Here is a 12,773-nt window from a genome sequence, read left to right as displayed (position 1 = left end):
GCAGGAACACGTTGTCGGAGCGAAGACACAACTCACACGCTCTGATGTTTAGTACAGGGATGACCGGGGAGTCTGTATGGGACGTCTGAGAGAGAGAGAGAGAGAGGGTGGGTTAGATAGATAGATAGATAAATAGATAGATAGATAGATAGACAGACAGACAGACAGACAGACAGACAGACAGACAGACAGACAGACAGACAGACAGACAGACAGACAGACAGACAGACAGACAGACAGACAGACAGACAGACAGACAGACAGACAGACAGACAGATAGATAGATAGATAGATAGATAGATAGATAGATAGATAGATAGATAGATAGATAGATAGATAGATAGATAGATAGATAGATAGATAGATAGACAGACAGAACACCTCTTAGCACACAGTGGACTGGAGTAGATCCTGAAACCCTACTTTAAACTGAATCCAGAAATTAATTTTATTATTTATTTATATAGTTTATTCATATAGCACAATTCAGACACAAGCGCATAAACGTGACTAAAGATTCACAACTGCAGGGCTGAGGAGGTGAGACACGCAGACAGACAGACAGGCAGACAGACAGACAGACAGGCAGACAGACAGACAGACAGACAGGCAGACAGACAGACAGACAGACAGAGGAGCAGAGAGTTACATCACTGCACGCAGCAGCTTGAACCTGCGTGTGGAGCGGACCAAAGCTCCAAGCTTTCTGTGAACAATAGCCTACAGTTAGTATGTGAAACATTTATGAAAGTCAGTGAACATCAAAATATGCCGTCTCCATTTTTAGTGATAAATAGACAGACAGGCAGGCAGGCAGGCAGGCAGGCAGGCAGGCAGACAGGCAGGCAGGCAGACAGACAGGCAGGCAGGCAGGCAGACAGACAGGCAGACAGACAGGCAGACAGGCAGGCAGACAGACAGACAGGCAGGCAGGCAGGCAGGCAGACAGACAGACAGGCAGACAGACAGACAGGCAGGCAGACAGACAGACAGACAGACAGACAGACAGACAGACAGGCAGGCAGGCAGGCAGACAGACAGGCAGACAGACTCACCTTGGACAGGTAGAAGGCGTAGACCAGAGCAGAGACCATGGAGTCCACGTCACACGCCTCGTTGCCCAGGACGACATGAACACCTGAAGCTTCACCTGAGCTCACCTGGAGACATTTCACAATAAAACATCATGATATAATTTTAACCTTTATTTCTACAGGTAAATCCCATTGAGACCGAAGACTCTTTATCAAGGGAGACCTGTTCCCATTCCCACGTTACCATTCACACACACATTCATACACCGATAGCAGCAGGCTAACTATCTACATTCACACGAGGCAAGGTGGGTGAAGTGTCTTGCCCAAGGACACAACAACCATGACACAAATGGCAGGGCGGGGATCGAACCTCCAACCCTTTGATCATCGGCCGACCCGCTCTACCACCTGAGCCAAAGTCGCCCATAATGGGTCCTTGCTCACTTGTGTACTGCTTACTGAGCCTGTGATACTTTTCTGTGGGCTATTTACATCTACAGATGGCGTAGTGAGAAGTATGATATGGAGGCTATTATTATTGACTGTAATGTATGGACCGGGAAAAAAATTATTATTTTTAAAAGAACGTTCATGATATAAAACAATATATAATATGTATAAGGCACATGGTTAAAACAGGTTATCTGTGCTGCTTGATATAATAGCCTAACATTATTTTATTTTTTTAATTCATTTTCACAGGGACACTGTGTAACATGTTAAGTAATTTATTCGCTAAAATCAATATCCTCATTCATAAATATGTCCTCATTGCTGTAAAATCACCTCTGCCAATAACCTGAATTATCCTCCTGAGTGGAGAATTACAAATATTAATATTACATTTTGTACATTGAGCAGGTAAGTCTTATGGAGGAATCCATGTTTTTGGAATGTCATCAGGTGCATTGTTTAGAATTTAGAATTGTTCTTGTCCTTGAAGGCCACTGTAGCTTCTGTTATTATTCTAAAGGGTTGGGGTTACCCAGGGAGCGTTGCATTCTAGAACTTTGTAGAACTTTCTTGATGATGTCATATTACACACTGCACCTTTATAAAGCTCAAAACCGAATAAAAAATTAAAAGTGTTGAATGACAGAAAAAAACAAAGAATGTTTAAAAAAGTTTCATCAAAATATTTATGAATAAATTAATCTTTCTATATATTCATTAATAACTATACAATTATATAATAATAATAATAATAATAATAATAATAATAATAATAATAATAATAATAATAATAATAATAATAATAATAATAATAATAATAATAATAATAATAATAATAATAATAATAATAATTAAGAAAAACTCTCTACATGGGAATGCCAAAAAGAATTGCATGGAAAAATTGTTCTTGATAAAAATCTGATTACATTTTTTTTTTATTAAAAGTTGCCAATTCATTTATTTTTTGTTTATTTTTATTTCTTTTGTGAAATCATTTGAACATATTTGTTTATTGTATTTACATGCTTTTCATTTTTCTTTTTTTTTATATGTCTGAAATAAATTGAATCAAATCAAATCAAATCAATAACTAGCCCGTCTGTATATTTTCCCTTTTATTGATTTATAAAATTAAGTTGAAAATGTTTACTTTGAAAGGCAGAACTGACCGATAGTGACTTTTATACGAGGCGCATGGTTAGACATTACTGTGGAAGTCTGTGTGTGAGTGTGAGTGTGTGTGTGTGAGTGTGAGTGTGAGTGTGAGACATTACTGTGGAAGTGTGTGTGTGTGTGTGTGTGTGTGTGTGTGTGTGTGTGTGTGTGTGTGGGGTTAGTCATTAGACAGTTAGTGCTAACTAGACACCATCGGTCTTCCATAAAGAACTGCTTAAAACAGAGCTAGAAGGCTAACTGACTCCAAATAAACACACACACAAGCGCACACACACACACACACACACACACATTCCTCAGTGTGTGTGTGTGTGTGTGTGTGTGTGTGTGTGTGTGTGTGTGTGCGTGCGTGCGGGGGGTTATTTGACTACACACAATCTGAAGAATGTCTGTAAGTGTGTGTGTACTGTATACAGTGAGTGTGTCCAACTCCTGATTTTAAGTTTGTGTTTATATGACGTGTTTTTGTGCAGTGTGTGTGCGTGAGGGTGTGTTTTTGTGTAGCGTGTGTGTGTGTGTGTGTATATAGCCTACTGTATATAACGTGTATACAGTATGTGTGTGTGTGTGTGTGTGTGTGTGTGTGTGTGTGTGTGTGTGTGTGTGTTACCTTCACGGCTCGCTGGCAGTTAGATAGAAACTCCTCCATCTTTCTTTTAGCAGTTGGCCGATAGCCGCTAACTCTGACGCTAGTAGCAAACAAGCTCGCGACCAACCGCCGCCCCTGTCCGGTAAACGTTATACACGGTAGATTAACGGTCACGCCGGTTCACAGCTGTCAGTCACACACGCGCGTTACCGGCAGCGTGAGCGTGAACGCACATGACTGAGTGAATAATGTCGGTGGGGAAAAGGTCAGGAGGCATTCAGGGAACAGACTCAAAGGCGGAAATATGAGTTTTTCACCCCAAAAGTTTCAGAGAAAGTCCAATAAATGAATAAACATACAATTTAAAAATGTCAAACAATAAATAGAAAATGTTCAGATAAAATAGCAATATTAAAAATAATTTAAAACGTTTAAATCAGACGGACAGACGGCACGGACGGACGGACAGACAGACAGACAGACAGACAGACAGACAGACAGACAGACAGACAGACAGACATTAACCTGTCTATCCCCCAGGTGTCTGTCCATCGCTCCTATGTGACAGACAGACAGACAGACAGACAGACAGACAGACTCAAACACCGGGTTGCAGATCCAGTTGATTCTAAATGTAACATGACATTTTGACTTTCTTTGACTTTTTTTAAATATTCTGAAGTATATTGAACAATGTCAGATTTCGTTTCTTCACTGTAGTATTAACAAAGCGTAAAAAGGAATCTGAACACGTGCTATTAATAGTTTAAAAAAAATATTTAGAAAATGTTATAGAAGTTGCACATTTCCTTCAGCGTGTGAAGGCAGCACGACCCTCTAGAGGAAAGGAACTCTGGGTAATGAAGTTTCCTTTAGTCATTTTGTGTGTGTGTGTGTGTGTGTGTGTGTGTGTGTGTGTGTGTGTGTGTGTGTGTGTGTGTGTGTGTGTGTGTGTGTGTGTGTGTGTGAGAGAGTGTGAGAGAGAGACATCTAGCCTAGATCTGAATCATAATCCATCTTTGAGGATAACATCTAAAACCAAATAATTGTTGAAGTATGTTTGTATTGCAGTGTGAAATTGAGAAAATTCAATGTGATCTGAAATGGGCAGCTAATAGAGAAACACACACACACACACACACACACACACACACACACACACACACACACACACACAGTGGTAATACAAAGCATTGTTCCCATACAGTACAGGAATAAATGTACTAAGTTAGCATTCATTACAACTCTAAAATATTTTACCAGCCAATCAGGATCAAGCTTCAACTCCGTGACCGTTAGCAGCGGTTGGAAGCAGAGACGGACGTTAGGTTACATTCTATGAGACCGACACGAAATACTTTATCCTCTTCATTTCGCGGTGGATTTTACTAGAAAACTGAGTATTTTGGCTGTTTCCCGCTCGGATATAAGTTTCCTCTCTGAGATACTCGGCGCTTGGTGTGGACCGACCAGGAAATGGCCGTTTACTGCCGTTGTGAACCGTGATTTTTCAATGGAGACGTGAGTTAGCTTACTTTTTCTTCTCTCTTTTCGGCTAGCAATGAGCTGCATACATTCCGATAAATACCCTCGGAAAATGATAGTTATGTATAGCTAGATGCTAAATTAACCCTTATTTTATCCTCATGTCACCTGGTCAGCTTGTAATGTAACTAAGAACATATACTCGCATTCATACTAAAGTAGGCTACACTTTGGAGCAATTGTAGGCTACTGTACATAGGCTACATTAATCTTTTCTTTTCATGCTACTTTTACCGAGCACTGGGGAGACTTTCCCCCAGGACCGATGTCTCTTCGGGGGTAAACACCCTTCACTTTAGCGGCAGTGAGCTGGTTGTCTTTGTTTTAACTTGACACTCACTTGACATTTCATTAGCTAACTCCGCTAGCTAACACTGCCGACTCTATGGCTGTGTCTTGATTCAGGGTTTGCAGCCTACGTAGGCTGCATTTGAAGACCGATTGCGTCATAGCGGCGCGCAAAGGCTGTCCCATTTGCAAGGCTCCTTCAGGCCCCCAGGATGCTGCCTTCTCCGAGCAGCCAGCTTGGACAAGTGGCCAAACCATTAGTACTGCATGCTGTGAATGGGGCTGGGGGGTGGAGCTTATTTTCATGCTGTCCTGAGGTAGATTTCCCCGTCCACACAATACAAGCGGCGAACAAGATTGTGTCTCCGCAAAAAATTTCTGAATATCAAACATAGGCTCAAACTTATCTTGAGACCATATACTATTAAAACTGAAGTTTTTTCATTTCAAAACGCCACCTCAAGCGTCTTATTAGCCCAACGGCTTTTAACGGCTTTCAGTTTGTTTTCGAGGGAGGAGGAGGGAGGGGGCAGCCGTGGGCAGCTGAACAGAGTCGTAGTTTAGAACTTATTCACCACTGTTTTACTTTACAAAAACGGAGTGTAATTCAAAGATCACATATAGCGGTTCATCGGGGGGTTAGTGACTTATACGACCATGGTCGGTAAGCAATACAACTTTGCTCGCTAAGACCTTTAGCTTACAATGCTAGATGCTACGGATGCTACAGAACGAGAATGATTCTACATCCGCTACCAGTCCGCTACGTCATTGCTACGCTTGCCGCCCTCTTTCTTGATAGGTCCATAATGCCGCTACGTCATGCTCATGGACCTATCGCCATGAACCATGGACCACATGAATTTCCGCATATCACTTCCTTGTGGCTTCCCTGCGCCAATGAGCAGTTTCATAGGAATGAATGAGCGCCGTGTTTCAGTCCGGTGTCCATTTCTTTATATGTCCATGGGCTCCTTGCAAGGCTCCTCATATGCGGTCGTGAAATGCAGCCTTCGTTTCACGGTTTTGAAGGCTGCATCAGATGTATCCTTCGTGGCCCAACATATCCCAAGATTCATTGCGTTTTTTTCAGAGATTGCATAAAATAAAATAAAAAATAACAAAACAGCAACGTGTTGCTCCATCTTCTTAACTTGTATCTTCCTTTCTTTTTTTCTTGTACTTTTTTTTCTTTTCGTCTGGTAGGCAACTTCTTTTTCTTTTTTCCTCCGTTGACAGGGCTGTCTCCGTTGGCAGCAATCAGGGTTGCTAGGCAGCACAGGAGCGGCGAGTCGTCACGCAAGGTAACGGCTTGTTACGTAAACCGGAAATGCTCGTAAACGGAGACCTGCGGAGACCGTCTCATTTAACAAGGCTCGTTGGCCTTCGAATCGGCCTTTATAGGCTATAGCCTTCATAGACCGCGAGACCGCGTCCTACCAAGTGCGTGGTCTCTGTAATGGGACATGGCCTATAGCTGCTTCACTTGACTGACTGGCGCTACCGCTCGCTCTCCTCGCTCAACCACACACTCACTGACGTCACTCACACGACACACTCGCTCTTACGCTACTCTAATAACACTACTTTATACTTAACAATTCAATGGCAAATATTCTACTTTTTACTCCACTACATTTATCTGATAACTGAAGTTACTAGTTACTTTACCAATTAAGATTTTTCATCTATGTGTCTCCAAATCTGTCTAATAAAAGCAAAAATGCCCCAAAAAATATGAAAAAGTTTATAAATGATTGCATACTGCCCAAAAGTATGTAGAGATGAAACATTAGTATATTAACTTGACTGACACGTTTTTTTTTTCATTGACTATTTCGATAAAAGTAATTTTATGCAAACATGCCACATATCATGTTTCAAGCATCTCTGATTTGAGGATCTGCTGCTTTTCCTTTTAATAATTAAATTTTTGATTTTTTTTAAAAGATATTTTTATGCTTTATTGATAGTGTAGAGACAGAGTTGAAATGGGGCAGAGAGGGGAGTGACATGCAGAGAACGACCGCGGGCTGGAATCGAACCCGGGTCCGCTGCTGGCCGAGGCCCATGGGGGGGGGGGGGGGGGGACGCCCTACCAACTGAGCTAAGGGCGCCCCAATAATTAAATTTTTAAACAAACAGATTAATCTATGAATAAAAAACGTAACTTCATCAAGCTACAAACTTGCTATACAATAATGCAGTAATAATCATCTGATATATAATAGTATAACAGTCACTTTTACTTTTAATACTTTAACTACATTTTCCTGATAATACTTATACATCTAGTAATGTGAATGCAGGACTTTTACTTGTACCAGAGTATTTTTAACATTACATAAACCACCAACTTTTGGCACTTAATTTAATAGACACGTTGGCTGTTACAATATGCACTCCACATTAAGACCAGTTTGAAAATAACCTGCCGATGCTGCATAATGTAGGCTATGGTAGAAATTGCGAGGGAGATTGCCTTTTACTCGCCGAGCTGTACAACCAATAATTGAACAGCCTCTCCGTGCACGTGACTATTGTTTACAATTTATAGTGCGTTTGAGTTTTTTTGAACACACACCGAACCATCTCAAAAACAAAACAATGTCTCCCACTCACCTCTGATGCCGCCAAGGATTATTAGGTCTGTGTGAACACGACCTAACATTGAACTTTCTGGTGAGTGAATTTTATTATTTCTGTGAATTATTTAGTTTTATACCATAGTCTGTGTGTGAATACTCTATTCTGATTGGCTGGAGAACATTCCATGTGTGTGGATTAACCCCTGATGTATGGACACCTAGATGGAACTGTTTACATTCTGTCCACTTTAATGCGTCGCCGGCTTGCCGCTGATTAAACTGTGTTGATAAGGGATTTATAAAGCCTAACATATCCTGCCGTGCAATAGCCTCTGGACACCACAGGATGGCGCTCATAACACAAGAGCTGTAGTAACGATAGTAGTAAAATAAAGTGGCTAAACTTAATGTCCTCTGGCTAAACGTCAATCGTGATCTCGTTAAAAAGGTGAGTAAGACCCCTGTTTAATTTGAGAAAAGGTTTGTAACTGAGTTTACATGAGTCAGTCACCTGTATTAACTGTTAACATTTATAATTTCCTCTTCTTCTTCTTTTTGCCTTTTAGGACGGGTTAGGCAAATTATTTTAGTTAACATATACTATAAAATTACATGTACATGCTTATGCTTTATGTCCCACAAGCCCGGTCTGAGCTGGGAAAGACAGCTTTTAGCTTCAGTGCCCCTGACTCCTGGAACAACTTACAGCAACACATTAACATGAATACCATGATATCCTTTAACCAATTTAAACATACTATCTTAAATCTACCAAACTCTTAATTGTAACTGTTTTAATTAGGCCGTATTGTACTTTTACCAATTTAATTTTATTTCCAGCCACTCTACACCTCTCTCTGTCTAAAATGTTTCTCTTTACCAGCTTGTTGTGTGTTTGATGTATTTGCATTGTATATTGTTGTTTTTGTTTCTCAACATCATTGTAAATGAGGGTCACCCCTCAATGATATCTCCAGTATAAATAAAGGTTAAATAAAATTCATCTCCACAATGTTATCTTTAGTCTTTCAGCTGATGTGGCTGGGACTCCACTCTGAGCGTTGACTTTTGCTTGCTAGTTACAGTAACATGATTTATCACTTAAGTACTGATGTAAATCTACAGTTACTGAAGTACTGTAGTTTAGATAATACAGGTTTACTAGATCTAGACAAACTGGATCCATTTGGTACCATGTAGGTCAATGTTCAGCTCACAAACGATCACTCCCAGGACTGACCCCCAAAATCAGGGTTTATTTTGAGCTTTTATTTATTTTTCTAATATTTTAAGCCAATAACATTTATTTAACTCATACTATTTTGGATAAAGCAGAAGTTATCATCTAATGTGAAACAACTGTCATAGTCAACATAAAGTTGACAGTACCATAAAAGCAGTGGCTTGTTACAAAAACAACACCGTAAACTGCCAAGCACTGACTGTTTACTTCTGCCATGTCTCTCTGTGTAAAAGCCTGAACCCTCTCTCTGATTGGCTTAGTTCTCTAATCTGCCCGGATACAGCTTAATGCAGGATGGTGATTGGCTCAAACATCTCTATGTATTCTGTCAACAAGGAAAGTGAAAGTTAAGAAGCGTAGTGGTAAAACCAGGAAACATACGGATAGATAGATGCATTTTCCTCATATCCAGATCAACATGTTTGTTGTCCAGCTGATGTTTTTCGTTCTTCTCTTCAAGGTGACGAGTTCAGGTAACAAACTCTTTCTATCTGTCACAATGTTTCCCACTGCTGACAGGTAACAAACTACTGCTGTGATCAGCTTTTTCTGTGCTTTTTTTAAAATGTACAGTTGGTTTTTAAAATAGACAATTGCACATAGGCATACTTTTCTCTTACATTATTTTATTACAAATATTCTATTTTAATTCTTTAAGATGCCTTTTACACATATTCTCTATTTTAATGTTTAGTCTTTGCTTATTGTGTGCACGATCTGACCACAACAAATTCCTTGTGTCATAGAACGAACCTATCCGTCAGGGTGTTTACCACTGACTGAACACAGCCTGTAAACACAGTGCCAGAAGGACAGCAGATATTACTATCACGCATACTTCAGGATTATTCTTCTGTACATTTTGTAACTGCTACTAGTCCTGAACTGCTGCACGCAAACATTCATCAAAACGTGTCACACAGTTCCAGCTCAGTCTGCTCTACAAAAAATCCTCTTGGACCATAGAGGTCTGTCATGATGGATTTTTTGGGCTTAGCAGCTAATAGGCTATAAGTGATTGACTCTTCATTCATAAAACTTTGGGTATTTCTGCAGAGCACTTGGGCTCAACAAGCTTTGGGAGACATGCCACCTGTCTCCCAAAGCTTGTTGAGCCCAACGCATAGGGGGCACCAAACCCAAAACAATTTACCTCAAAATCGCAATTTGAATTTTGAAACATTTTTTTCTTCTTAAATGCTTTTAATATTACTTTAATTGTCCATGGTTTCTCAGCATGTTTTGGTTTTACTATTTTCTTTACTAGAGGAAAATCATACAATGATTCATAGGCTTCATTTGAACCTTTAACATATTTGAATGAGATCTGGTGGGGCTTCTCTCCACGCACAGCCTCACCTCTAGAACTGAACTCCTGGATAAGGGGCTGGACTAGGGCTGGGCGATATACTATAGACTCTTTGCTTCTCTGGAGTTACCCAGGGTGTGAGGTGCCGGTTGGGAGTGGGGATACTCACGAGCCCCAAGGAATGTTTTAGTTCTGTATATTATTGATCCTGAACCTTAGAACTGCAGTACCAGAAGAGTTTAAGATGTCAGTTCATGACTGACAGATGATTGATCATTTAAATGTTCTATTATTTGCTTAAGTTTCCTCTTCTCACTGTTTGACCGTGATGTTAACAGACCAGAGGCAAAGAGAACTATCACAAACAACCTCTAATGTCTCTCTTGTCTCCTATCAGGCTCAGGAGGGCACTCTGTTTGGTTGTTGTCTTCCCTCATCTCAGGGAGAACACAATTTCCAGAATTCACTGGGGTCATTTTGCTGGATGACATCCAGGTGCGTTACTATGACTCAGAGATCAAACGACTGATGAGAGTGGGACATGCCGGCAAGAAGACGAAGGAGCTGAATCTGGGTCAGGAATTGGAGTTTATATTGAACGAATTCTTCCCCGCCATGAGAAAGAGGCTGAAAATGTTCCAAAACCATTTCAACTTGACGTCGGGGGGAGTCCACGTCCAGCAAAGGCTGACGGGCTGCGAAGTGCTGGAGAATGGAGAGCCGGTGCACATGATGTACAGAGACAGTTCTAACGGTGTGGACACCAACAGTCTGATGTACAACATGACGCACTTCACCTACGCTGGCATTGATAGAGTGGATCTTCAGTCGGAAAACATGAAACAGTTGCCCTACCAGATGATGTTCTCCAACTTCTACCTTCCCTACTGTGTCCAGGCGGTCAAATACCTCCTGGACAGTGAGAAGCGCTTGGTGATGCGTCGGGTCCGTCCTCGAGTCCGCTTCCTAACCAAACAGGTGTTGGGAGGGGCTCAGGTCACCTGCATGGCCACAGACTTCTACCCTCGCCACATCAACCTGACGCTGCTGAGAGACGGCCGGCCGGTGGACCAGGAAGAGCTGACCGGAGGCTCGGTGCTGCCCAACGGAAACGGACTCTACCAGGTACAGTGGAGGACACAGTCCTCAGCCCCAGTGGTTAAAGGGATTGATCAGTGTTCATGAAGTGTGGTTGTATGAGGTATTTGAATGTACTGCATGCTTAGTTACCCCGGAATTCCACTGGCTGCACGTACGTTATCCTACGGTTTTGCTCCGTGCTCCACGTCCGTCAACACCCACCGGCTCCGTTTTGAAAGCAGCACGGACAGCGCCGCCGGACTGCTGGAGTCGCAGGCCATGGAGTTCACGCAATTAAAATTGATGGCCGATCGCGCTTGATAATATGATGTGAACATATGTGGTATTTACACAACAACAAACGCACAGAAGGTTATTGTTCCCATCCGAACGAGTAAAAGAACAGTGGGCATGCTCGTATGTGTCTCTGCTGATTGTTACCTGCAGTGAACATGGAGTGTCTTATTTTGAATATGAACCGGATGTTTTATTGTTTTGTTGGCATCTGTGTTCCTGTCCCTCTCGATGTGTTTTGTGCTAAATTGATGCGGCGAGCTCCACTGTTTTCATCAAATGCATACTAAGTGATGTCCAGCGAACATTTGGCGAACGTTTGTTTATGTTTATTCTAACCGTGGCAATAGTTGATGCTTAGAGCGATACCCGAAACGTCAATCCACGACGAAGTCATACGTTTCCAAAAAAGCAGATACTCAGGTGAAGTAGTGATACTCCAAAAATGTACTTATGTTCAATACTCATAGTAAATTTCCTTCGTTTCTGTCCACCACTGACCAGGTGAGGAAGACCCTGACGGTTGGTGACGAGGAGCTAAAGAACAAACACAGCTTCACCTGTACAGCTTCTCACCTGAGCCTGGACAACAGGCTGGAGGTGAGCTGGACGGCCCAGTTCTCCCGCTCACACAGGATCAGCATCATCTCTGCTCCGCTCGGCCTGGTGGTCGCTAGCTTCCTGCTAATGCTGCTACTGTGGTACAGGAAGAGACACAGGGAGAGGTCAGAGGGCGTTGGTATGGAAACAACAGAGAGCAGTCAGGAGTCAGTGGCAGAGCCAATGATTAGCTCTGACCCCGTTACCCAAAGAAGTGCTAAATGAAAACCTGCAGACTTTCAGCTTCTGGTGTATCGCGGTCAGACTTGCTCTGAACTAGGGCTGCAAGATTCTTTCTTAATTCTTGCTAAATTCTTACGATAGACAGTATAAAAGAGGTTCTTACTTGTACTTTTTGTTGTGCATATATGATAATATACCATGCACCTTATCACTGCTATTAGTTGTCATTGGGATGGGCATTATTATTTATATGTTTTTACATTATCACATTTTTTTTATAATATATTTTGTACTTTATGACATCACTTTAAATCACGTTTTTTGTACCTGAATTTGCAAAGCACTTTGGTCGACTCCGGTTGTTTATAAATGTTGTTTTTTCATATAT

The 12,773-nt window shown here is 41.5% G+C and overlaps 2 protein-coding genes across 2 annotated transcripts in view; one reads left to right on the top strand and one right to left on the bottom strand.

The window, feature by feature from the left end:
* The window catches only part of prune (prune exopolyphosphatase), a gene marked incomplete at its 3' end in the record, with an annotated part of 12,585 nt that extends 9,188 nt beyond the window's left edge, over window positions 1–3,397 (bottom strand). The window contains exons 1-3 of the mRNA XM_080053344.1: window positions 3,277–3,397; window positions 1,056–1,160; window positions 1–85 (exon numbers count right to left, since the gene is read on the bottom strand). The exon at window positions 1–85 is cut by the window's left edge and continues 118 nt beyond it. Coding sequence (XP_079909470.1) covers window positions 1–85; window positions 1,056–1,160; window positions 3,277–3,315 — 229 coding nt within the window. The 5' untranslated portion in view covers window positions 3,316–3,397. The remainder of the gene's footprint in view (window positions 86–1,055; window positions 1,161–3,276) is intronic.
* Window positions 3,398–9,284: 5,887 nt separating this feature from the next.
* On the top strand, window positions 9,285–12,773 carry LOC307270216 (major histocompatibility complex class I-related gene protein-like). The gene is made up of 3 exons (XM_080053388.1): window positions 9,285–9,392; window positions 10,626–11,353; window positions 12,107–12,773. The coding sequence occupies exons 1-3, from the start codon at window positions 9,311–9,313 to the stop codon at window positions 12,425–12,427; spliced, it is 1,131 nt and encodes a 376-aa protein (XP_079909514.1). The 5' UTR covers window positions 9,285–9,310; the 3' UTR covers window positions 12,428–12,773.

Source organism: Ammodytes marinus (assembly GCF_949987685.1).
Source record: "Ammodytes marinus genome assembly, chromosome: 25".
NCBI classification, from domain to species: domain Eukaryota; kingdom Metazoa; phylum Chordata; class Actinopteri; order Uranoscopiformes; family Ammodytidae; genus Ammodytes; species Ammodytes marinus.
Note: the sequence above shows the minus strand (reverse complement) of the source record. Positions and strands in the feature narration are given on the sequence as shown.